The sequence below is a fragment of the Agelaius tricolor genome, unplaced genomic scaffold (assembly GCF_023055355.1).
Source record: "Agelaius tricolor isolate 1412-34295 unplaced genomic scaffold, bAgeTri1.0.p SCAF_9, whole genome shotgun sequence".
Lineage (NCBI taxonomy): Eukaryota > Metazoa > Chordata > Aves > Passeriformes > Icteridae > Agelaius > Agelaius tricolor.
Genome location: NW_027269269.1, coordinates 6,097,652 through 6,124,224, shown reverse-complemented (window position 1 = coordinate 6,124,224; position 26,573 = coordinate 6,097,652). Strand labels below are relative to the sequence as shown.

General features: G+C 43.0%; 1 protein-coding gene across 4 annotated transcripts in view; it reads left to right on the top strand.

The window, feature by feature from the left end:
• The window catches only part of CUNH11orf87 (chromosome unknown C11orf87 homolog), a 28,323-nt gene extending 21,021 nt beyond the window's left edge, over positions 1-7,302 (top strand). The window contains exons 1-2 of one of the 4 annotated variants that reach the window (XM_071434132.1): positions 578-712; positions 1,428-7,302. In XM_071434132.1, the coding sequence (XP_071290233.1) occupies positions 1,576-2,052 (477 nt within the window). In that variant the 5' untranslated portion in view covers positions 578-712; positions 1,428-1,575 and the 3' untranslated portion in view covers positions 2,053-7,302. Of the gene's footprint in view, positions 1-577; positions 713-796; positions 816-929; positions 1,087-1,427 lie in introns of those variants that run through there. The other 3 variants (XM_071434133.1, XM_071434130.1, XM_071434131.1) reach the window with 3 other exon arrangements.
• Positions 7,303-26,573: the final 19,271 nt, after the last annotated feature.

Here is a 26,573-nt window from a genome sequence, read left to right as displayed (position 1 = left end):
CTGTACAGATTTTCCTCCAGGCTTTTTAGCCACTAGAAAGGATGGATATCTTCTGTTTCTCCTTATAGTCCTGTAACTTACACCAGAGCTTTATAGCAGCTCTCCTTCCAGCATATGGGGTTAGTCTAGAGCACACAACATGAAACCAATGGCCCTTGTTGTCCTATGCTTCCAGACACTACCACATCAGTTTGTTCCTTTTGGAAATGTGAAGAGCTCCATCCTAATGGTAATTATTTTTTCTGCCCTGTTAGTACTTCTGAAAGAACTTCTCAAATAATAGATTTTCTTGTGTTTAGAAATCATCCCATTTTTGGTTTAAGTGCACTAATGGACAGCTCATATCTGTTTGTTCTTGACTAAAGCGCCTGCGATACACTTAGCCTTCTTGACTAAAGCGCCTGCGATGCACTTAGCCTTCGTAAGGCAAGTTTTCACACACATTCCCACCAGGAGTCCCTGGCACTGCTTCGCTCCCACCGATTGACACCAGCCTGCCCGAGCAAGGACTGGTGCGGAGGGACGGGGTGTTGGTACGGGCGGGGGCTCGGCACCGGGTGCGGTGCGGTGCGAGCGCGGCTGGCGGGCGGGCACACGGCAGCCGCGGGGTGAAGGCTCCGGAGTGCCTCGGTGCGGGCGCTCTGGCCGCGGCGCCTCTGCGTGGCTGGGGCCGGGACGGCGGGGCTGGCTGCAGTCGGTGCCTCTGGCACCGGTACGTCCGGCTGGTGTGGGGACGGGGCTGCGGGCCGCGCTCAGCGTGGCGGCGGAGCTGAGCAGCGAGGGCGGGGGTTGCGCAGCCCCGGGCGCTGCGGGCGGTAAGGGGCGCGGGGTGCGGCGGCGGGCCGGGACCGCGGGGTGCGGCAGCGGCGGCGGGCCGGGGGCGCGGGGTGCGGCGGGCCGGGGGCGCGGGCGGTGCCGCCGCCGTGAGGGGCCGTGCGGGGCGGCGGCCGGCGGGCCGGGCCCTGACGTCAGCGGCCGGGGCGGCTGCGGCTGCGGGCGGCGCTCCCCGAAGCGGCGGTGCCTCCGCTCCTGCGCTCACTCCGCGCTGCCGCAGCCCCCAGCGCCCGCGGCTCCCTCGCCGCGCAGGTAAGGGGGGCTCCGGGGCGGGCGGCGGCTCCGGCTCGGCGGGGCAGGACCCGCTCGGCTCCGGCAGCCCGGAGCCGCCGCGGCGCGGGGCTCTGGCACCCGGCCGCCGCTCCCTCGCTGCCTCTCCCGCGGCAACTAGTTGGGGGAGCGGCCGGGCGGTGCTGCCCGCGGTGCCGAGGAATTGGCGAAGTTGGAGCGGCGGCGCGGTGCCCCGTCCCGGCAGGAAGCCGGGGCCGCTCGGAGCGGGGTGCGGGGCGCAGGCTGCCGCAGCCGGGTTTGGGGCGGGGGAGCTGCGCAGGGTGGGTGCCTCGGGGCGCTGATGTGTCCGGCTCCCTTTGCAGGCTGCTCGGGCACTTCAGAGCGAGCGAGAGGCTGAGCCGACAGCATCCCGGGCATTTCCAGCAAGCGCCCGCCAGCAGCCCGACACCGACTGAAATTTAGACGTCTTCGGAGTGGAGAGGAAGATCCTCATCTTCCGTAGCCTCCTCAATGAGTGCCAAGCTCTCCAAAGAGTTGAGGCTGTCCCTGCCGCCTTGTCTTCTGAACAGGACATCTGCCACCTTAAATACCAGCAGCACCTGCATCACGCAAGTGGGTCAACTCTTTCAGTCCTTCTCATCCACCCTGGTTTTAATTGTCCTGGTCACCCTCATCTTCTGCCTGATCCTCCTCTCCCTCACCACCTTCCACATCCACAAGAGGAAGATGAAGAAGCGGAAAATGCAAAAGGCTCAGGAGGAGTATGAACGGGACCACTGTGCCCGCAGCAGCAATAGCAGCAGCCAGCACCCTGGGACAGTGGTGCAGGGAGAGGCACCCCAAGGAAGAGACAGCCGACTGGGAAGATCCCCCCAGGACTCGGAGATCCAGCGCTCCTCTCCCTCGGCAGCCCCCAGCTCTCAGCAAGCACAGGCTTGTTTGGACACAGCTGGCGTGGGGCTCCTGCAGACGGTGATTTTGTCATGATGGTTTGGGGGAGACCTCGTGAAGGCACTGATTGATGTTGTAAATATCTGAGTGATTACTCTAGTCCCCGAAGAAGAAAACATTGCTAATTCAGATGAACGAACAAGCCCATGATCCAAGCGCACGACAGATCACATTGCGTTTCTCATTGACTGTGTGAGAAAGGATGCATCTTTTTACTGGAGAAGGAGCTGCACAGAGCTATTCAATATCAAGTCATCCACCTGCACAAGAGGGTCAGGGGTAGGGGGTCCCTTTTCTCTGGACATTATTACCCCAAGTACAGGGATAATTGGGTGTCCCACTGCTCTTGGGATTCCCACTGTGCCCTGTGTCATTGTTACATGGTGTGGGTTGGGGTGTGGGGGGAGAGGCAGGTCTGGTGGGTGCCTTTGGGACCCTTCTGTTGGAGCAGACTGATGGTACACTCTGGTCTCTCCTTTTGTGCTGGGATCTATGCCCCTGTCCCACCCCTCTCACTCCTTTCCAGAACTGGATATTGCTTGGTGTAGAAATGGCCACCCCTAGTTGGGCTTAACTGCAAGCACCCTCTGACCCCACAGCCCTGTGCCCCCAGCTGCTGCACTGAGTGACCCACTCACTATCTGGAGGATGGAGTCAGCTGTCTCCATAGAGTGGTGCCTGAGCTTTCCTCTCCCATCAGCTCCCTTGATCTTGAAAAGCACCCCCTTCCCCATGCCATGACCCGTGAAACCCAAACCCAGTACTGTTCTGTGTGGGAGGGAGGGGTAAGGTGCAGAAACTTGCCTGTGCCCTCCCGGGGGAGGTTGTCTTTGTACCTCCTGTTGGTCCTGAAACAATCCAGTTCTGCACCAGGCACCCTGCACTGAATGCCTACGTTTACAGCTTTGTCTCCCAGCGAGGAATCCTGCAGCAGTACAGATCTTGCTTCTACTTTTTTAGGCTGATGTGTATTTTCAACCCTCCTAATCTTGTAGACAATTAGCGACAGACAACACTTAATTTTATCATATGTTCTCTCTTAGGAAACAAATAATGTAGTTGAAAACATCCACTCCCAAACCCTGGCAGATATTTATTTTTGAAGTGGCTGCTGTGAAGTGGTGTAGTTTATCCCTAGCAAGCAGAGAGAGTTTTGTTGTTTCTGGCTGGCGGGTGTGAGTGGCTGCTGGTACTGTGTGTAATGGAGGATGCAGTGTGGTTTACAGAAAATGCGTCTTTGCTTAGTGATCAAATCAATGACCATTACTTGAAGGTGCCTTAACAGCGTGCCGTATCCAAACTTTGAAACATATAGTGTGATATGGTAGCAGAGGCAGGGCAGCCCTCTACTGTGCATACTAACATCTAAAAATTGCAGCAGAGAAAAAGTGATCCCGAGGGATTTATTCTTTTTTTTTCTTTCTGTTCCATCATTTAAAGTGATTTGAGGATATAGTAATAGCCCACAGTTTTTAATATTCTGTATCCTTTGTATTTCTTCTTGTACATGCTCTGTCTGCCAGGGTATCTGACTGAAAAAATCCCAGACACATAGACCAGGAGGTCTGGAGCTGTAATCTGTGGGTGAATGTCGTTAACCAGTTTAAAACTGGGAAAGAGAATGGCAAAAGTCCTCGATAATACCCCTTATAATACCCCCAAAATGCAGAGATTTCAGGGCAGTATTTCTGTCACCCAGTTTTCTCGCTTCCTGATCTTTCCTGGTGTGATGGGAAATTGCTGTTAAGTTTGGATCTGTGCCTCCATCGTTGTAGGGAAGAGCTGTACCAGGGAGCCCAAGGAGCCGCTCCACCTGCTGAGGTTGGTGTGGAGAGCTGCCATGTGTGCCACTGAGCGAGGGGTGTTTACGGCTGGCTCTTGCTGATAATGGCTACTTCGTTGTTGCTGGGCAAGGAAATTGGCTTTGTTTTGTTTCCCCCTAATAAAGGATGCATGAACTTTTGTGTTTAACTTCCTTATGCAACTGCAGCACAGTATTGCACCACAGGGAATAGATTTAGGACAATGAGGAGTGTTCAGTGAGCACTAATGGAGCTTCCTGACTGTTGATCTCCACTAAACAAAGAGGTATTACTTTCCCCTTTCTTTTGTGCCTTTAAACCACCCCCCACGCCATCCCAAACCAACAGTGTATAATTTCGAGTTTTATAAAAGCAATAAGATGTTCCAAGTCACTCCAGTGCGTTTCTGGTTGATGATTCCACTTCTTTAGTGTCTGAAGTCAGATACTCTTCCTTCTGCCTTATGCACTCAAGGCATGCAATAATTCACCAGAAGTGTACTGCTTGTCACATCTCATTGCAGTTATAAAATTGCCCTATTTTTGAAGAAAAAAAGAAGGATGGAGAGATAGATATATATATCTTTATATATATATTATGGATATACAGGTATATGTATTATTTATATAATCTCATGCCACTGAAAGTAGTTGCGAAAGTGTGACTAGAGTTAAAATATTATCATGTAACTCTATCCTTTGTTAATTAGCTTTGATTTAATATTTTAATATCTCTGTATTTATGTAAATCTGTGTAAATTATATGGTCTATTAGTAAAATTTCATACTGACTTTAATTTTTGCAGAACTGTGAGCTTCTTGTGGTGTCATCTAAGGTTTTTTATTTCTAAAGTTAAATTAGACAAGATATGAGAAGTTGTAAATTCCTATTATCACAAAGAATTACTGCAATAAGGTTCATGCATATTCCCTGTACACAGCCCTATCTTGAGGTATAGCAAGCTTATGAGGTTTAATTGAACGGTCTCAGGAGATCTAGCTGATACAAGCAGGACACGTAGGTTTTCATTTTCATGAAACAATAAGCAATCTAGGGAATAGATGTGGATTTTTAAAACAGAGTTTATGCTTGGAGGTTCTGTCAAATCAATTGCTTCAAAACCCTACAGCTACAGCTAAACTTCTGCACTTAGCATTCAGTATTAATAAGGCTGATGCTTCTTTCCCCTCCTACTTAAACTAGAAAAGAGTAGAAAATTGTTCATATTTCTAAAGCATACATTTTCAGCTAAATATGAAACTGCCCAAAGGGTTTTGAATATACATATTTTATGCAAGTGTAATATCTATGTATCTGTATCCATATATTTAAATATTTTTGTGTAACCTTTTCTACGATATTTGATAGAGATGCTGGGTAAATGCTTGTACCTTTCTCGAACACGAGGAAGGATTTTTACCCTCTTGATGCGGACGTTCTTTTTCCTGTGAATTTGCACTGGTTTTGATGAGTGACAATGACGACTGGGCAGCTGAGTGCTGACTGATGGAAGCACAGACTGTCTTCGCTCTGTTAGGGGGCAAATCCTGCGGCTGGATTTTCCTGGTTCTGAATTGGAGCTGGTTGGCCACTAGCATCCCGCATGTGTAAGAATAAGAAGTGCTGTGGGGCTCAATAGTTCCTCTCCGGTTCAGCCGTTGTTCCCTGGAAGAAGCACGACAGCAGTGACTCCTTTTGTAGAGCCTAGTGAGAACAGAGCTGATGAGCAACATGATGGGACTGCATTGGAGCATCAGTGATGCCTCATGCTGCACTCCTGTCCTCAGAGCCTGCTGCTGCCCTGGGGATTCATCCAGCTCCCACTGGCATCAGCAGGAGTGCTTGCACTGACTGCCAAGGGACTGGGATCCCATCTGGAGGCTGCACGGAGGGTGACAGCTCTCCACATCACCGCCGCTGACCCTGCTCTGCTCCTGTCCTAGCAGTCTCCACGGGGATGGAAACCACTGCCTCCCACGAGGGCTGGGTCCTTCAGCCTGGTGGCACTGGGGAGCCGGCTCTGCTGCCGTTAGCTCTGCTTCTGTGGACTGAGGCACTTCGGTTCCTATGTGGATCACGGACAGGGAATGTAATTTCATTCAAATCTATCATTCCGGCATTTTTTCTTTGGGGGTTTGTCTACTGCAAATGTAGCTTCAGATAAAATTTGCCGGGCTCTCCATCCAGACATGTTTTAACTTTTGATACATCTCTCTCAGATGTATATCTGTAAGTTTATAGATATATATCTCAAAGGAAATGCTGGACAGAAAGCAAAGAACAGAGACTTCACGTTACTGACAAAACTGTCCTATGACAAAAAAAAAGCTTTTTTTTTATTTTAAAATTAATTTTAGAGGCTGTATCTTTAATGTAAATAGCAAGTTACTCTGTGATTAATGTTTTCCATAGCATTTCTGAGTAATTGCTATCTTGTTTCTGGAGAGCCGTGTCCAGTGTTATGAAGCAACTGTGCTTTTTTTCTTCTGTTGTTATGAATATGAGTGCAACTTTAATATAGGGAGGAAAAAAGAACAGGATTTGACTCTTTATACAGGACTGAATTATTTTAAATCCAGTTATAGAATTTGGTTGCTTTTTTTCCTTTCTTGTGGTTATTCTCTCTGCACGTTCATATGTTTTCTATGGGTACTTGAAACCCTACATTTTAATAAGTATGCAAGATATGAAGGGAACCATGACAAATTATGTAGGAAATATTCTTTTTCCTCTTTCGTGTAAATAGCAAAATTTATAATGACTTAGATACTGTTTCATTACATTTCTCATCTCTGTAGAATTTGGCATGACACATATACAAACCTTTAATAGCACTTTCATTTATGTTAAAAGTTAGTACTACTTTTATCCAGGATTGACTTACTCATCTCTTTCAGGTATCCAACATTTTTTCCCCTAAGCTTTTAGATCAGAAGTTTTCCATCTGATTGCAAAATAAATTTCTAGTAGAACAGAGCCTCCTTCTGTTTTTAGCCTTTTACATGTAGGTCTCTGATCTGAATCCAGCCAAGCTCATTAGTGTAGAAAATGTGTTACAATCTTGCAAGAACTGGATGGTGTACAAGCCTTGAGGAGAGAGGTGACTGGCAGGCAAACAGGTGAAATACCTGGCAATGGAAATAGTTGGCTTTCCTGTGTGGGATTGTGGAAGGGAAGCCTCCCCTTCCACTGGATGGACCTGGGTGAAGGGCGACCCATTCCAGCCACAGCAGAGACAAGTATCGATGTCCTTGCTGATCCTGTTGCTCTAAAATGTCATTTTCTCTATGACACTAGATCTTATTTCTGTAAATTATGTGTAATGTATTTCTTATTCAAGTCAAAGAGGTTTTCATTGCTTCATCGGTACTATATGTTCTCTGTGGATAATTAGAAGAATTAATTTTCCAACCCTTTTAACCTAATACCTCTACAAGCATCAATTTTGTATGAGTTAGGAAATAAATAAATATTTGGATCAGAACCCTGTCAGTAAAGATTGCCTTTATTTATGTAATCCGGTGTTCCAGTTGACTTTTCTTTGTTGTTTCCTTCCTTGAAATGTAGCAATATAATCTGTTCATTATCTTACTTTTCCAAGAGGACAAAGACTTTAAAGCAAGTACTGCAAAATACAGATATATAAACAGGAAAAATTTTGACATTGTATAGCAGAATGAAATCATGTAGACTTTTGTTTTTGTTGTTTTGCAGTCATTCTTTGACCTCTGTTTTTCATACCACCTCCAATCAAAGAAAATTTTAATCTAAAATCTTAGAAAGAACTTACATAAAACACATGCTTTGCTTTTATGGTTTTACCTTTCCTTACTACACAGTCAGTGACCAAGTAGAGGTTAAAACTTTTCAAACGGTATCCCAGGGGATTATGAGTGCTGTAAACAAGGGGCCAGTATAGTAGGTTCTAAGGTGAAAATATTAGCTCTATAATACAGTAAAGGCAGGAAGGCTGTGGGGTGAATTTGGGATTCTAAAGGAGTGCCTTAATTTTGTTCCTGGCTCTGTCACTCACATTGTGAGCCTCTTGGCTTCCAAGCTCTTTATATAATAATGTAACTAATCTATTAAACAGAGTTGGAGCCTGCAAATACACAGCCCTGAAATGAATAAATTGAGCATCATCTACATAAAAGAATACTTGGAGCATAATACAAATTAGAAGAGTCTTTATGCTGTAATCACCTGGCTTGGATTGTTCAAGTGCTTACACTTGGCAGCAAGATGCAAGTGGCACACTGCGCAGCTGGGAGACGGATGGCTGGGCAAGATGCTCCAACAGGCACACCGAGAGGCTCCATTTAATTTTTAATTTGAAGTGGAATACATATTATGGAGGAGAGCCAAGAAAACTAATGTTTATTTTAGCATTTCATCACACATGGCACTTCTTTTCTCAATGCAGAAAGCAGCCTTGTATGGTTTTAAACAGAGTGCTGACTAAGGTAATAGGAATATAGGAAAAGGTAATTCTTGGGAGTGAACCCATCGCTAATGAAATTCATGGCACAACATCCTTGAATACAGTGGGGCCTCAACTATGCCCAAGAAAATACCAGATCTCAGTCTCTGCTGGCTGACTGTTCCTTGCCAGTGTCATCAGACTCTTACTTAGTATTTCTAGGTCGCATGGATTTCTCCTGTTTTTTCACTCACCATCCATACAGTGAAGGATCACATGGGATTACCTACATGTGACATGTTTTTGCTCACTTTTCTTTTGCTTTTGTTGCCTCCTGCTATCTGACTTTCCACTAGAGAGCCTGTCTGTCTGCCCTTTCCACTAGGGATAGGCTATGTTGGCCAGCTTGTCCCTTCCTCCTAATGGGTAATCTCAGCCTATGTCTGACATTAGGAAGTTCCTCACTGTAAGTCATCAGCTGGTTTGATTTCTGCAAAGATCCTGTAGGACTTTGCGATCATCTTGGTCCAGCTTGTCACATTTGGATTGCCCACAGCCCAACCACTCTGCAGCAAGACACAAGTTTTTGAGAAAGTGCTAGATTTCAAAATAGCCTGAGAAATACCAGCACAATTCCCAGCATAGTCTACTGGCATCGGAACAGCATCACATTTCCTGATTAAGCTGCCAACCCAATACCACAGGCTGGAACTGCTGAGAAATCATCATTCTTTTATATCTATAATTTCTATCTTTCTATCATTTAAAGCAACACTACTGTAAGGAAAAGCATCAGTTACTGTAGAAAGGAGACAAAATAAGGGAGGGGATATGATTATGAGTATTAATATACAAACATGTAAAACCTGTGAGACAGACAAGATCAACTGAATGTCTAATAATGGCTAGCCACTCAGTAAGCCACTCACTTTTAAATCAGATTATCACAATCCATCCTATTACATGTGGTCTTGAATGCTTTTAGATACATCCTTTTACTTTGCTGCTGTCAGTGAGCCTGTACTTGTTTATGAACTCCAGTTAAACTCTTTAAAGTCTATTTGTTTTCATTATAGAAATAGCATTTCTATTAAATCATCCTTTGAACAGGCCTCAGCAGTAGCATAGGGGAGCCTTCACTTCCAGCACACTTCTTAGAGCTTGTTCAATCTGATAAACATGATGCATAAAGGAGGACAACAGTCCAGATGATCATAGGGGGTCACTGCAAAATCTGTAAACCATGATTGCATCCAAACTGAAGGCAAGATACCTATTAAATCCTTGGATGGCCACGACTTTTTACCTGTCTACAATGAAGCAAACATCTCAGCTCGAGTTATTTTGGATTTATGTACTGCTGCTGGAGCTGAGCTGACTATGAGCCATTACCTATCTGACAGAGCTTCTCTGAGGTGAGGTCTCCCTGAGATAAAGGGACAAGGATGAGCCTGGTGTAGGAGTGGAAAAGGTGGGTGATGTGTGACAGACGGGTGTTAGTAGGACTGTTTGCATAGCACTGTAGCCATACTGCAGGTCTAAGGGCAGATTCCTCAGCCCCTATGCTTGCAAGTGAGAAAACAACAGCATTACACAACTCTTGGTATCAGATCAGTACCCAATGCCTTTTATAAGTGAAAATTTTTTACAGCTTCCAGAGAAGCTCTTGAGATTGCTATGTTCCAATTAGGCCTCTTTTGTTTCTTTAAAAACAAAATAAATTTCGAATGCTCTGGAAAACAGAAACTCAAAATGTATGTCAAAATAAAGTAAGCGACAGGATGCTGTAATCCATGTGAGAAAGGTGTGCTGCTGAAAGACACCAGGCTGACAAATCTTTATGTGCTCATAGCCTGGGGACTTCACCACCAGAGAACCGTGTTTCTTCTCTGCTGATGTGCACCGGTTGTTGCTGTGGGGGGCCAGGAGGAGGAATTCAGATTTCCTCAGGCTGATGGAGCTGGTGAACTTGTGATGGCATGAGCTGTCAGCAGGAAAATGAAAACACTCACCTCCCATCACAGAAGGCATGGGGAAAACACAAGTTTCAGAAACAAAAATTTTTCTGGGTTAGAATTTGCTGGTTAGATTTGTTAAGGAATATCGCCAGGATTTACTTCATGGTACCTTGGCTCAAGTAACATCTCAGCATGAGGAGGTTTCCATTTGCCTCCCTGTCTCCTGCCTTCTTCTACCACTCTTCCAGACCACTTCACCTTCACTAACTTATTCTACCCTGAAGCAAGTTTTGGTACAGCTGCAGGAATGTGTGCAAATGAGCTAGTGAATCACAAGGCAGCAACAGCCCCTGAGTGTGCTGTGGAGGAGGCTCCTAACAGCCTGAAAAAGGGTGCAGGGGCACTAAACCCTTCAGAACAGTTGTGTAAGGAAGGGCTAATGAGACCACGTGCTTTGATCCCTGTCATGGACATCTGGGACTAAAATGTTGAAAGCCTTCTGTGGCTGTGGAGCTCCAGCTGGCTCTTGGGCTCTGGCACACCTCACTGCCACAATGCCCTCAGCTTCCTTCATACCCTGTGGTATAAAACTGCATTGGCTCGCAGCCTTCCTCTGCCTCTTGAATGAGATCCTTCATATTTCCCCGAATATCCCCTTGCTCCTCTATATGTCCAGTTCCACACAAGGTCTATATCTCCCATGCTGACCTGCCTGGCTTGCAGGTGGGATGCACAGAGCTGCAAGGTAAGGGCAATTTGGCCAGTGCCAACAAAGCCCTGTTATCCTTGCCTTCCTCTCCTTGATCCCCAGCCCAGTCCACCTATATTCTAAGGAGCCAACAGCATTCAGCTCTCAGCTCTTCCCTCAAGCATAGTTGATATTAGCCAATGGACCCAAAAACTGCTGGGGGAGGACAACTGACAGCGCTTGGACAGGGAATATGCCTGCACTATGATGCAGGCGTTAGTGAAAGAAGTTATTTTTCACATCTCGTGAATTGTAAGTAAATTTCAAGACTTTTTTGGTGCCTGACTCAGAGTTTTGAAATGTTTGGATTTGGCAGTGCTGCTCAACAATATCTCTGAAGCCCATCTGTGCTGTTTACACGCTCTTTCTTCAGCCCCCCAGGCATTGTCTGTTTCCTTTGGTTTTCCAGACTGTAATCTTTTGAAGCAATAAATTAAGGGTTTGTTTGATAATTGTGATGTTGGTGTGAAAGTTGCTCAGAAGGTGAATCATAGATTTCTAAGACTAAAATGGGATCTGGAGGCATATAGCTGCAAAATTATCTACAGTCTGTCATAAACAGGATTTTAATCCAGTAATTCACATCTCCTGCCTGCCTCCTCTACTGCTTCAGGTCCAGTGGCTCAGAAGCATTCATTTTTTTAGGAGTGGTAGCTGATTTCCAGCTTGCAAGTGCTGAATCCAATTCATGCTTTTGTAAGTTTTTTCAGTAATTACAAAAATAGACAAAAAATGCAAGATTTGTCCCTTAAAGGCAATATTTTGTAATATAGAGAATGAAGTTAGCATATGCAGTAGTTATTAGGACACTGTAAAAAACAGAAATCTGGCAAGAAAGGTGAGCCATCTGTGAAAATACAGTTCCTATGACATGCAATAACCCAAATGATGCCTCAGTTATAAATTCACAGCACTGGGAGTGCAAACAAAACTGTGTCCTGGGGGAAAACTATGAGGAAGTGTTACATATGCGACCATGTACCTACTCAGAAGGTGTCAGCTGAAATAAATGAGATGTTGGTAGTCACTATGGAATTTTGCCTCACAAAAAGTCCCCCACTCTATTTTTACAGTTTTATCCTTCCCTCCCTTCACCGTTTCTCCCTTACTCCAATATCTCTTTAACAAAGAACAACAGCAACAAAAAAATCTTCTGCACTGCCTCCAGATATTTCTCTGTTCTAATGTCTCCACCAGAGAGCTCCTTAGTGAGCTGCATAAAAAGACAGAGGGCAAATATGGTCTCCATTTTTTTGTGTTTATATAAAGATATAGATAGATATAGATGTATGTGTATGTTTGTTTATAATTCATATACAAATTCTCTCACACAGATTTTGGTCTGATGACTCTTCTTGAAGCCCAACATTTAACTTTCAAGTTAATGAGGCTTTCATAAAAGTTTGGGGTTATTTGTTCTTTTCTAACTGCTTCATTTGTGTTAGTAAAAAAAGTATCATCAGTTATTGAAACTTGTGGATATTTATAAGAACATAAGGAAGTGGGACCAAAACAATTATCTTCCAGCCCCATCTCAGAAGGAATTTTCATTTTGGTTTGCCCTAAGAGAAAGACAATAGCATTCATGCTTATCAATGAGTGTTTCCTAGGCTATGCAGATAGTAACAAGGCAAAGTACTGAAGCAAGTTGGCATATTTTTTCAGTTGATAAATAATTCACAAAGCAGCCACAGGATAGTGGCTGAGAATATGCCTTCTAGTGAGAACCTGAAAAGCTCAATCTGTTCTGTTTACCCAAGAAAAATCTGAAAGGTGATTTGTGCACAATCCTACATGGGAAAGATGTTTTTCATGGGAACTAATTGGTCAGAATGGAATAGAATATTCTGATGTGACAGTGCAGTAGCTGATGCTGTATAATATGGATCGTAGAGATAATTGAACTGTGGCAGATTCTTATCATTCAAACTGTTACTTTGAGATGTCATTACTTTTAAAGAAGTTATAAGGTTGACACAAAGATTTTTGGTTAATGACATTCCTGAGCTGGATTTCTACAGGAGATTGGACAAGATGATTTTATCACTTTCCTTTAGGCTTCAATCTATTGATCTGCAAAATAAATTTTTTGCCATGAAATATATATTTTTTGTAAAGGAAAATATTATTTTGCAGATATATTGCACAGAAACTGACAACTGAAAGAAAAGCATTTCCATACTTTTGTTACAAGGCTAGCATTTCCCAGAGGTGAGGGCTTCTCTTTGCTTTCTCATAGCACACCTTCACTACTGCATGACACATTTGACTGACAGAAGTCTTGCAATACACTTGACAAGAGCTGTTGCTGCATAATGCTACAGGCTGTCTCAAGAAGTACTTCAGTCTCCTCACCTGCATACTTCATTTGAAGAGATCAACTGAAAGGTTAAGAAGTGAGTAAAGAAGGTAATTTCGGGAAAGAGAATATCAGTGGATTAACTCAGCGTTTTAAACTATAATTAAGGTTGGTGATAAGCTAAAAATATTGTGAGATTCACAAACAACATTTCTATAGATCAGAGACCAAACTTAACAAATTACTGGGTAGAAACAGGATAGTTGTGTTCTAAAAAGTCCTCTAGTGGCACTCTCTGTGTGCTCTTGGCAATGTCACAGAGCAGCAGGATGTGTACGTGTACAGCCTGAAGTTTAAATGTGATTGTCCTGACAATTGTATGAGCCCAAGGAATCTGTATTCTTCATTTACATGCTTGCTGTACAGAGAGAAAAAGATATTAACCAGCATCATACTGGAGGAAAATGGTCACCTGCTCTAGAAGTGTGACTTGTTAATATATATAGATTCATGGGAATGAAATTCAGTAGTCTGAAGAAAGGCATTAAGTACTCTTGCAATATCTGCTCCACCAGGTAACCTCATGGATGGATACAGAAATTGCTTCCTAACTCCTGAGGGGTGCAGGTCAGGTTCAAACAGGTAAAGCACTTGCATTTTGGAGGAAAAGTAGAAGTTACTGAAATAGTCAAAGCCTTTGTGCAGTGCGGGCGTAGTGATAAGTAGGAAGGAAGTTGTGAAATGAACAATAAAAGCAAAAATGGTGGGGAAACTTCTTCCAGGCTTTGCTTTCCTGATGAACTCTGAGCCACTGGTAGTGTCTCATGGGTATGGGAAGAAAGAAGGAGCAGCAAACTCTGGGTATTTAGGAAACATAAGGCATCATCTTGATTCCTCAATTTGTCTAGGGTTAAGCAGCAACTCAGTGTGGGAATGTGGGTCTACCTTTGGGACCATTGCCTGCTTTAGCCACATAAATCCTCTGTTGGATGAAGCCTAACTAATGCACTAGGGGGCAAGGCTCAAAAGTTGCAGCGTCCAGATCTTTTACTGGAAGTAGCTTTATATATATCTCCACAGAATCTGATCTAGTGAAAACTGTCTCCACCCCCATCCAGTTCTGTATTACAGCTGATACACTTACTAAAAGAGCAGTTCTAGCCTTGCATAGCCCCATATCCTATCCCAGATTCCATTGCAAAACAGATGTATTTACTCCCCACGGTTTTGTCTTGCTCTGCCTTTTTTTCCTATTAATATCTATAATAATTTTATGAAGACGTGGTCTGCTATCTGCACAATTTAAACTATCAGCTCTGTGGAGTAGTGATTATGTTCACATACAGCAGGCACAAAAACGATGCTGTAAAAACACAAAGGATATGCCTATAATGAATAAAAACTCTTTTCAATTTTAAGGGTAACTGAAACAAGGGAGAGAGTAGATGTTGCAGTGTGATGCCATTTCCTGTTTCACCTATCCCAAACCCCCAGGTGTGCCAACCTCTCCTTTTCCCTCCCCCGTTGCCTTCCTGCTGAGAGCTGTCCATCAATCTTAACATTCCAGCAGGGTCGTGGTGTGGTTGGCAGAAATTCAAAAGATGCCCCTCAGGTCCGGGCTCATTGGCCTGTCCAAGTGTCTCTATCCCTTGAGCCTTCCCCTCCTCCCACCTGGTTGGTGCCTCACCTGTCCCTTCCCCTCTCCCTGTCCCTGGGGCTTAAAAGGAGACGGGACCATGCGGTCTGGATTCTGCTGGGAGCTGTTACAAGATTCAGAGGTCTGTCATCCTGGAATAAAACTCTGGATTAAAACTCTACGGCAGAATCCTCTCCTTTCTCTCTTCACCGTTGCCTGAACCTTTTCCACCAGAGGTAAACTGAGTTCCTACTTTGTCTGGATTTGTTCTGAGTGCCCAGCTGCAGCATCCAGCCACCCAAAAGTATCTCTGGGGTGAAACACCACAGCTGCCGCCTTTGGCCCAGCAGCAAGGGTCAGACGAGCCCAGGCACGTCCCAACGGAAATATTTGGATTAATATTCCATAAGTACTCATAGAATAACTAACTTTGGAAGGGACCTCTAACCTTGATTTAAAGCCTTCTTCACCAGCTTGGCAAGTCTATGACTGAAGAGGCTCTTCCCCTTCTCCAACAGATGGACCCCACCAGTCCCCAGGACCAGGTTTCTTCAAGTGAATCCCATGGTCTAAGTGGCAGAGCCCCTGGCTGTTGTAATACGGACCATTGGCTCTGAGAACTGTCTTCTATGTAATGCAAAGTGAGAAGATCATTCTAAGTGTATGGAATTGTTTGTGACATTAATTCAGTCCCAGATGTGTTGAATTGTTCTAATATGCGAGGCTGAGAAGCTGAAGCCACTGAAAATGAATATGGTGTGCTGTTAATGTGCTTGATTATGAGAGAATTAGAACACTTGTTGAAATACTGTCAGCTGTGTTTAATTTCCAGTGGATTTATTGGGCATGAAACTCATGTGTGATGACATATTGCTGTTAGCCTCATGGAAGAGGTTGTATTGTCTTGGATTTTGCTCTTCCAGCAGCAGTGTATTTCCACTACGATATTACCAGTATATGTGATGATTTTTGCTCACTAGAAACAGCAAAACACTTGTAAATGTCATCATCCATGGGACAATGATATGCTCTTTTAAAGATTCCTTTCTATAATGAGAGTGACCTCAATTTTGTCACTGCTCAGAAATGACACAGTTTACAAGCTGTATGTCTGCTGCAGAGGTACCAGCAGTGGCAAAACTATTCTGTACTTGGATGTAGAAATACACGATGTGTTGTTCTCCAAGACACAGAGTAATGGTGACACTGGCCTGTAAATCACTAATAAATGTAAAAAGCCTGCACATTTTAGTGTGAACTGAATGCAGATGATATGCATTCACAACTCAGGGGACTGAAGTCTCTGGTCAGTTCACTTTGGCTGCTGCATATTTTAGCTGGAAACCAGCTGCCAGCACATCTGGTACCGTACCAGGAGACTCATTTGTGTGGGTGAAGAAAAAGTACAGATATTCTGCTTAAGGCCAGTTTGGGCTTCCAGATTTCTCATTTATCTCTGAGATTCACCTCCCCAAAATCCTCTGCACCCACTGTTGCCCTGGTCTGGAATCAGCTGTGGAGGTCTAGCACCACTGAGTCCTTAAGCTCTGGTACTGCTCTATTTGGCCTCTTGTTTTAGCATTGGTCACCTGGCAGAATGTTGACAGGCATGAGAATGGGTGCTGTAAGAGCTGTTGGGCTGGTTGAGATTTCCCAAGCTATTTAATTGCAGTTAATAAGAAGAGTTTAAAGCTAGGTAAAACCAATTATTTAACCTAAGCCAAAGTCCTCGGGGACTTGATGACTTTTTTGTGCCTGGGACTCACAAGCATGGGCTTCTCCTTAGATGTTGGAAGAGATTCATCAGCCTTGGACAGTGGAAAAGAATCCTCAGATGTTGGACAGTTGAGTTTAAATTCTTCCCCAGTCTATTGTAATATTAACCATCCAGTCAGAAAAATAACAATCATGCCTAATGCCGTGCTGGGATGGTCTTTTATCAGCTTTTCTTGACTGATAGTTCCGTATCTTGCATGGATTAATTTCATCTTTTCTGACCTGGAATGGAAATCCAAGCAGAGTATTTTATTGTTTGCATGAGTCCTGCTCTCTTTTCAGTGCAACTTCTTCTGAGAGATAATGGGTTATGCTAGGCGGGTAGAATGTGGGGGGCTTTATTTACCTGGGCTGAAGTGAAGCATTGGGTGTCCCTTGCAAAATGTCTGTGAGTAACCACAGTCAGAGATGTTAATTATTAACACAGCTCCCGTAAGGCAAGTATGAAGTAAAATATGAGGGACACTATCAGGTTTGTGAGAGGTTGCTGGAGATATTCTACTGATCTAGTGGCTCTGGAGACATCTGAGGGATCTGAAACTGAACGGGTGGGCTCTGTGTTTGTGATACATTTCTGCTGTATCAATCCATGTTAGAACTTCTAATGCTTATCTGCACTCCATAAGAACCACCAGGTTTCTCCTTTGATGCCTATTTGGGCTTTAAAGAATCTTTTTGTCTCTCTCTAATGCATTTGACATTGATCATAGCTATAAGCAGGATTTATGTCCAAGGGGAACTGATCTCCTGTGGCATTCTTTCGGCATACCGTGTCCTGCACTTGTGAATAAAATGATTACCAGATTGGGGTCAGAGAGGAATTTTTTTCTAGGTGAGACCATCGCATTGTCAGAGTTCTTTGTCCTTGTTCTACTCAGCACAGCTGTTAAAGCCTGTCTAGCAGTTCCATGTAGCCACTAGCAAATCTTTCCCCTTCCCCCCCTACCCCCTAATTATTCTATGTCACTGGTGACATACTTGCTCTTCTGAGTAACTGCAGCTTAAGGCTCACTATGTGGTAGAGAGTACTCTGGGATCTGTGCCACGGAGAGGAGATTGGTACTGGTACTTGCTTTTGACCTGGATAATTACTGTGTGGTTATAAGGGGTTGAAGAGATGGGACCCAATGTGTCAAGGCCATATTTTTTCACCCTGATCCTGTTTCCTTTGTTCCTTGCTACTTCACTTGGTCATCCCCAGCAATTAGTGATTGAAGCAATGTTAGGAAAAATTATATAATAACAATTTCAGAGAACACCTTGCTCTTTTCATAGGTTAAAGTTCAAGTTCATTCCTTGACTTGCATATCTTTGCATGCTGGAGTGCTTGGGCAAGCTTTAGCCATGTGGCATCCGTGCCACCATGGAATCATGTGCCTGAAAGAAGAGGGAGGGAGAGAGAGAAGGTAGTCTCAGTAGAGATGGGGATTGGAAGAAATGCAGGTAGGTTGAGCAAATGGCCAACAAGCTTCTTCTAGCAAAGACATTATAATTAAAACCAGAAGCTGATGCAATAATAATGGTTTCTTATGTAATGCTAAATACTACTGTTTTACTCTAATTTTGATGACAATTTTTCTGTTTCACTGAGCACTGTGCTGAAAGCTTCTTACAAACAAGCTTTTAAGTGCATCATGTAAAATTTGAGCATGTCAGAATAATCTGCTCATTTCAAAGGATCCAGTGTACTGAGGCTTCTTCTTCCTAACTGCCCCTGCAGTGCTTTGGATTGCTTATTAGAGAAGGTAGGCATGTAGAATATTAATAGGAAATAGCATGCTTTTCTATTAAATTAACTGGACAGTTTAAAATTCAAGTATTTTGTACTGTCTTTTTTGAATTGTGGGCAGTTAATGGAGGAAACATATTCAAGGAGATTTTTAGATCATTTTTACAGGAAATCTAATCTAAAAGACAAGAACTCGAGTTGCTGAATTTCAGTGCTGCAATGTTAATGCAGCTACTGTTCTGGATGATCATGAAATTAACTTATTCATGTAGACAAGCTGTAAAATTAAGACACTGCCAAATTTAAAATCTGAGTGATAAACAAGTTAACTTGTTTCAGGCACTTAAAAAAATGTTTTAAAAGGACAACTGTTATGAGGGTGAATGCTCATAGAATTTTTCTGTATGCATGAGTTTTCCATATATGATACAGTATTATAACCATGCAGTAATAGAAAACAGATCTGGAAGAAATATCATTAACTCATCAAGCCTGTGTCCCTGACTTCTGCTGTACCAGAATGAAGAACCCGTCTTTCATTGGTGAGCAGTTCATTAACCACCGATCACATATCATCACATTTGGTCATTCTTATGCCATGCATAAATTTTTCAAAAATTATTGTGAGCAAACTGTAGTGCTTCATAAAGTTTTGAGGTGTATTTCCATGTGCCTTTTTCAAGGACAATGCAACAGTCTGTGTTTGCAAACGGCACTTAGCTTTTACGGAATTGTCCCTGGGGAATTGAAACCAATTTCAGAGTAAAGTGTTACAGGCTCTTGTCAGAGCTGGTCAACACAGCTGTAAGACTTTCCTATTGTAGTCTGGGATCAGTACAGCTCCTGATAGGAAGGGTTTAAATATTATTTCTCATTTCAGTTTCTGAATTTCCAAAGTCTGGAAATTCACCAGAAAAGTGATAGATTTTGCATAGCTTTGGAGGGGAAGGGGAAGGACAGCTGGTGGCATCATCTCACTTTTGTAGATTATAAGGGGTGGGGACTGACATTTAGGTCTCCAAAACCATTGACACTAAGACTATTCAGATTTCAGGGGACTGGACTGAAAGTTGGATTTGTGTTGCTTTAATGGGTAATGCTACAGGTGTAGAGACTTAATGTAAATGGAATTTCTCTGATCAGGTGTGATGCCTCCGCCTGTGCATGACACACACAGAGCACACGTGTGGTTTCTTAATGTGTCCCATGGTAGGCTCTAAAAGCATTAACTGAATCTGAAGGCTTCTGAAGTCCTCATTTTTTGACTTTTTCTCTGCAAATCAGTGGGTATTCATTGCTTCCCAATCCTGTAGTATAGGTTCCATTGGGACTACATGGGATGTTGTGCAATACATGCCCCTAAGCCTCTGCAGTACCTTTACCCAAAGCTTGCCTTGCCTCCAAGTCACCTTCGGGCCACAGAGAGCTTTCACTCTTGAATTCCTTCTAACTCTTGTTCTGTTTCTGCTGAGAACATTCCCAACCAACTCTCTCTGTCTACATTCTCTACAGGAAGAGCCTTGGCAAAGGGCAATTCCTCTGAAGAACCCTGGTTTTCATGACACAGATTTGTCTTGTCACATTTTATTACCATATAACACTGCAGTCCTTGTAGCAGAAAGTTCATAATCTAAACAGACAGAAGAGTTAAAAGGTGAACAGGGGCTCAGGACATGGAATTGGGAAGTAATATGTCCAAGGTCACACAAATGATCAGTGCTAAAACTGGGAATAAAAGAATAAGATCCTTTCCCAGTGTGTAGGTGATGCTGAATGCCTTCCAAAGCTTCTGAAGTTGAATAAACATCAAGTACATTTTAAAAAACATTTTTCTGCTGGAAAATAATTTCCCAGACCCCTTAGGTTCTCATGATTTCCCCAACTCAGACTTTGCCATTTTACCATCAAATTCCAAGGTTTAGTCTACCTAACACAAGCACACAAAAACAAGAGCACAAATCCTGAAGAGAGAACCCACAGACATTGGTGCCTCCTACCTGAGGAAGTGCTGCAGTGAGATGTCTGTTTTGATTGCTTTTGACCTGTGTTTTCTTTGTAGTTAATGGAAGGAGATAACCATCAGAATTCAGATTCAGGCTCAGATGGGAGGCAACTTAAGTAAATGTTACAATTTAGGAAAGGTGAATCTGGCCTCTGTCCTAAGAAGGATGTTTTGCACCTCTGCACTGTGAAGAGAGGGATGACCACTTCCAAAAACTAATAGATGCTTATCACAATAGAGTGTTAAAGACTGGTAGAAATGAAATATATTCATTGACATTCTATACGAGTAAGAGAAAAAAAATTTGAAGATTGATGACATCCTTTTTTTCCCCCTCAAGCTGATCTTCCTTAGTAGTATAAGAATAAAGGAAACAACCAACTAGTTCAGATCCACTTGAGCATAAAATTTTTGTGAACTGGTCAGAGGACTCACCTACCAAAAGGGTCCTACATAGTTCCCCTTTGTTTTCTTAAAATGTTCAGCATTGTCATTTGATTTAAATGATGATAAAACTGTTTCTGAAGCCTTCAGCATTTGGCTGCAAACCAGGGCAAGTGCTGTCTTTATTTCATAAAATGGCAGTGTTTCAATGATAAACATAGCCAAAGGGGAACATTTTGGTTAAGCTATTTTAAAAACCCTGCAGTGTATTGTTTCCAATTAGTTGAAATCTGCTTTAATAGGGCAAAGCAATTTTTTCCACAGAAGTTTTATTCAAGTTGTCATCTTTCCTTTGTGACTTATTGGGGGGGCTGAAGCCCTTCCATTCTTGGGTGGTCATTTAGAGTTTGAGTCAAAATGTTGGCAAGCATTTTGAGCACATTCAAGTCAACATAGATAGAAAAATTTGGAAGGTGCTCTGGATTTGCCCTGACTGAGTTTGGCAGTTCAAAAATACAGTCTGGAGGTGGAGAAGGCTGAGCATCCCCAGGCACAGAAGCTTGGGGGGCCTTGGTAAGAAGGGGTGAAGTGGTGGAAGCTTAGGGGATATTTGTGGCAAAGGAGAACACCTGTATTACTTGTACCAGAGAAAGGAAGGTGGGGAGTGGTAGGAAGTATGGATTATTTGAGGAGGGAAGACAGAGTATCACCTCAGTGCTGATAGACTGAAGCAGAAGTGGGAGAACACCATCTCACAGAGCAGGAGGAAGAGCAGAGCAGGCAAAAGGGTCTCTTTGCCATTCCAGCCAAGATGGAGGGCTACTTACCCCCACTCTCCCCCACTTCAACATGCAACCAGTGCCTCCTTTACAGCTGCTGTTAGCCAAGTTTGAGCCTGTGCTCCTGCTGAGAGTGCACAAGGGAACTCTCCAGAGTGCACTGTTTGTGAGCTCTGGGCCACTCTGGCAGGGACAGCCCAAGCCCTCTGTGCACAGTAAGGGTTTTGCTCATCCAACCCATTTTGAACAGGCACAGCACAGCTAAGAGTCCTTTCATTTTTTTTTCTCCTCCTGCTACCTCAAGTGCAGCTCTTCCAAAGTGGAATGCAGGGGCATTGAACCTGAGGGTTCAGTTCCATGGTCCATTTGATGCGACTAAACCATCTGCCCGGTTGTTTCTTTTCTGTATTTTCAGTTAGGTAAATTACCTGCTCCAACCTTCTGTGCATCCACACAAGATCTTGTATTGGCACTAGTGAGAAAATGTGGCTGGGGCCAGAGAGCAGAAGGTAGAGCTATCCCTTTAAATCACAGAGCCCAGATTTAGGTCAGCTCAAACCAGTTATGAAGCCAGAGCTTGATCTTCAAGGACTCACCATCAGCTTCATGGATGTTGACTTCCAGGCAGTAAAATAATTTTTTCAACCACTGCCTATTTCAGTTTTGCCCCACACATTGTGGGGTTACTAATACGTCCCTATATAAAAGAAATGTTAGGCATAGTTGATCAGTGTTTGTAAAATGCCAGATGCTACAGAAAACTGGAGTAAGAGGCACCATCTCAGCTTAGCTTTGAATAAGATGCCTAGCAAAGCATGCAATTCTTATGTATTGTAGCACTCAAGCCTTTCAAGCAACCCACGTGTTGTACAGTGGGTTAGGCTTTACAGTGACACTAATGACAGAAACATTCAAAAGAACCTCTGGGAGGTAGGTACAGGCTCTCAAAGTCCTTTGCAATGACTCAACCCCACAAGTTGACAACGTGATATTTTGTGTTCCTGCAGTGCTGAACACGCTGGGTTTGCAATTGAACAGGATAGCTTATGCGTAGAAGCCAGTGCAGTAACAGTCATAGATAACAGTAGAAATAAACTCACAGTACTGAGGACCTGCAGACAGTGGCACGTAGCAGAGTGGTAATACACAGTATGTAAAGTAGGGAAGTTAGAGCCTTTCCTTATTCCTATCTTCCATTTTTCTCAAGAGGAACAATGATACGGATTTTCATGTCTTTCATCTCTGAAACACTGGGCTCACCTTGTTTTGTGGCAGTGGTTTAATGCGGTTCCTCTTAGAGATGAGATCACAGTGCTGGATATAGAAACCTCGTCAGGTGAGGAGCTGCAGTTGTTGACTGTACTGTGAGACAGATATTGTGATGATGATTATATACTAAAAGTGCAAGAGCGATTAGATTGCACAAAATACCATTTTTTAAAATCATGAAATGCTAAAATAGAAGGAAACCTCCATTTGTTCCTATTTAATTTTTTCTTCTGTATGTTGAGCTCAGACTCTGGATGACTTGGAGTGTGAAGTGTGGTTTTTGGCATGCAAAAGACAGTTTGACAAATTAGTGCTACTATAGAACAATAATAGAGGAAAGTACATCTTGATCCTCAAGTTGAGTTCTCTCCTACTCCACACAAATATGCAATTTTTTCTCTTTTGTAAGCATATCAAACTCAGTTGTTTGTTGGTGAAAGCAAGGGGGAGAGTTAGGAAAAACTGTAGCATAGCTAAATGTTTCATTGTGTGTTAAACCATCATTCAAGTTTTAATGTTTAATTATTAGAAAGGTTGATAGCAGCAGTTTGGGAAACCTGTCAAAACAGAAATGACAGGTAAAAGAAAATCCAAACAAAAAGCAAAATCGCAGGCTTATATTTTCTGCAATATCACAGAATGGCTCTGAGATTTTTCTTCACTTCTTTCTTTCAGGTAGAATTTCTTAGCTCTAAGCACATGAAAATTGAAAGAGCAATTTTATATTATACTTACAAAGGAGCAGATTTATTGAGTACTTAGACCTGCTAAAGAAAATCACTTATCTAATCTAACCAATGTACTGCATGATCTTTTTTCAATGGCTAAGTCTTCTGATGGAAAAATAGTTGAAAAATAAATCCAGCAGCTCAGATTCAGGAAAGAAAATTAGGGAGTTGTTTGTGGCCTTCTGTTAGTCCCAACTGTTGCCTGGTAACTGTCTAAAAATTAACTGTGCATCACCTGGCTTCTAAGGACCATGGCATCACTAGAATCCTGGCATCTGCTATGCCTTACGTTGAAAAGCTGAACTTCATTTCCTGGTTGTGATTTTTTTTGTCATAATCAGGGAAGTTACTCAACTACACAGCTAGATAGTCATGCTAAAGTCATTTAAAATATTGTAAAAAATAATATAGAACACATGTAGTAAACTATAAAATGAACTTATTTTAAAATACGGAAATTTCACACACTCTTTTTCTGATTTTACTATGTAGAACTCCATTCTTTCTCTGAGTGGTGTGGAATTTAATTTCTTTCTTATGTCTGCACCTACTGAGCTTCACCCAAGCTTTGCACGAGACAAGAACTGAGAACAAAGTGCATTGACAGAAGCTGTGGCAGGGGTACTCCTGAAATGGAAATCTAGCAGGTGTACCTAGATCATCACCTATACCTTGACCAGATTTGTAAAAGAAACCAGTTTTAAAAAACTTTCCAGGTTGTTTGATGCTCTGTTTTGCTCAGATTTTAGGGTCAATTTCCAGCTGCTGTTCCAGTAGTGGTGCTGAGAAGAATGTGAAGATTTATATGAATATTAAGCGAGAATACATAACCTAAGCATTAAACTGAGTGGAACTTGTCATAGACTCATTTAGAATAGAAAACAGCCTCAAGATCACCAAGTCCAACTATAAGCTATTCTGTTTAATTGAGCAGTTAACCTGGGACTGCAAGTTACTCCCCTCTTTTATACTTTTGGCCACTTAACACTGAAGGCCCTGCAGCAGAACTTATTTCAATGCATAAGAAAATCTGAAGTGATTTTTTAAAAATTGTTCACTTACAGATGCTGTGTCAGGTTATTATGCAACACTCATCCTAACATTAATTTTCTATGCTTACGGTGCTCTCCTTTGCAGAACCTCAGAGCGTCCCGCACACATCAGTTAATTAAGTTTCACAATACCCATGTGGGTGCATTGTTTTATTGTCTTAATTGAGCAAAAGGGAGAAGAGAAACACAGAGAGATGAAGTGACCTAGACAAGGTCACTCTGCTAATTAAAAGTTTATTTCAGAAAAGAAGATAAGCACATCATAAGTGAAGCAAAGTGAAGGTGAACTTACTGTTGCTAAGGTTTATTTGCTATCATAGAACTAACTTAAAACTCTGAAAATTTGGTTTAGGTAAGCTTCTAAAGGAGGTGCAGAATCAGAGAATGCTGACTTCTCTCACTACAAATTTTATTCAGTTCTCCTGATACTAGGAAGATCTGGACTGCTCTTCCTGTACTGCACATGGTCTGAGTGGCAGCAGCAGCCTACAGGAAAAGCAGGTAAATCTATAGATGTGCACTGTGTTAGTGTCCTTGGGCAAAATGGCAGAGGAGGGAGTCCCAGTAAACCAGTGAGAGATATGAGCCCTCCCAGGCTGCCACAGGGAGTTCTCAGCCCCAGGGGCTGATAAACAGCCAAAGGAGGAGGCTCTCAAAAGCACTCTTCAGACTGACAGGCTCGCTGTCGGAGGGGTGGGTATCACACACTGTGTGATGCTGAGGAAGTACATTAGGAGATGGTGCAGGACTTTTTATGGGCTGTTCAGGGAGGTGAGGAATGGTAAGGATCAAGGTGGTCTGGGCAGGAACAAATGTGCAAAGGTGAAGGCAAAAGGAGCTGTTTCTGTGTGAACAGTGGCTGTCAGCACACTTGTCTGGCTGTGCCCTGCTCCTGGGCAGCACTGTCTGGCTGACTTCTCATTAAACTCCTTTCCTTATTTCTATTTTCTTGGTCCAGGGACTGTGTATTCTGGGGACATGGGGCTGCAGCAGCCTCACCTCTACTGAGCTCCTTGATTCATCAGCCCCTGGCAATAAATATGTATATGTTTATAGATGTCTGTATATGTATCTATATGTCCATGTATGTGAGCCACAGTTTTGCTTGTGAGTATTCCTGTCACTCAGTTGCATTTTTCAGGTCGAAAAAGGGGAGAAAACTGCACATTAGGGTCATTTGGGAATGCCAATCAGCCATCTCTGTTGACACCAAGGACCTCCTTACACAGCTGAGCTATCTTTTTTCCAGAAAGGTGGCATCAAAGGACATAGGCAGTAATTTGTTTCAGGAAGGTCAAACACATGTGGTCCTTCAGAAAGCTAAAAAAGCCTCATTCTGCATCATTAGAAGCCAATCTTTTATATGGCTTATGAAGCTTTCCAAACACTGCTTTCTAGCATTGCAGGTGAGACTCATCTAAAATACTTGGAGAAGAAGAACATTAATGAGCAAGTTTTTTCTAACATCAAACCTTCAAGAACAAGCAAACTGAACATATTTACATTTTCAGCCTTCCTCCTCATGAGCAAGGCAGGGAGTATGTTGGAAACAAAATGAAGAGGGCTTTTTTCCTCAAGAGGAAAATGAAAATCCAAATTGAGGTCAAAACCCAATAATCATTACTGTCTTAGAATTGAGAAATCTGTGTGTATCAGCACAAGCTCTTTTTTTGTGGATTCCTTGCACAAAACCACTGATGACAATCTATGTGATAGATAAATTACATCCCACTCATTTTGATTACAGCTTTCCATTTCTCTTTTGGAATGAATGCCCCAGTACTTTCACATGAGTGAACTAAAGGACTAGAAAAGACAAACAGCTAAGGGGAAAATAACAAAGCAACAGAAGTGGTGACAGTGAATTGATGCGGTGAGTAAAGAAGGGTCATTCCCAATCACTATGTCAGCTGGGGCTGTGGAGACATGAAATAGTTCCAGGGGAAAAAAAAAAAAAGGACTAGGCCATTTCATA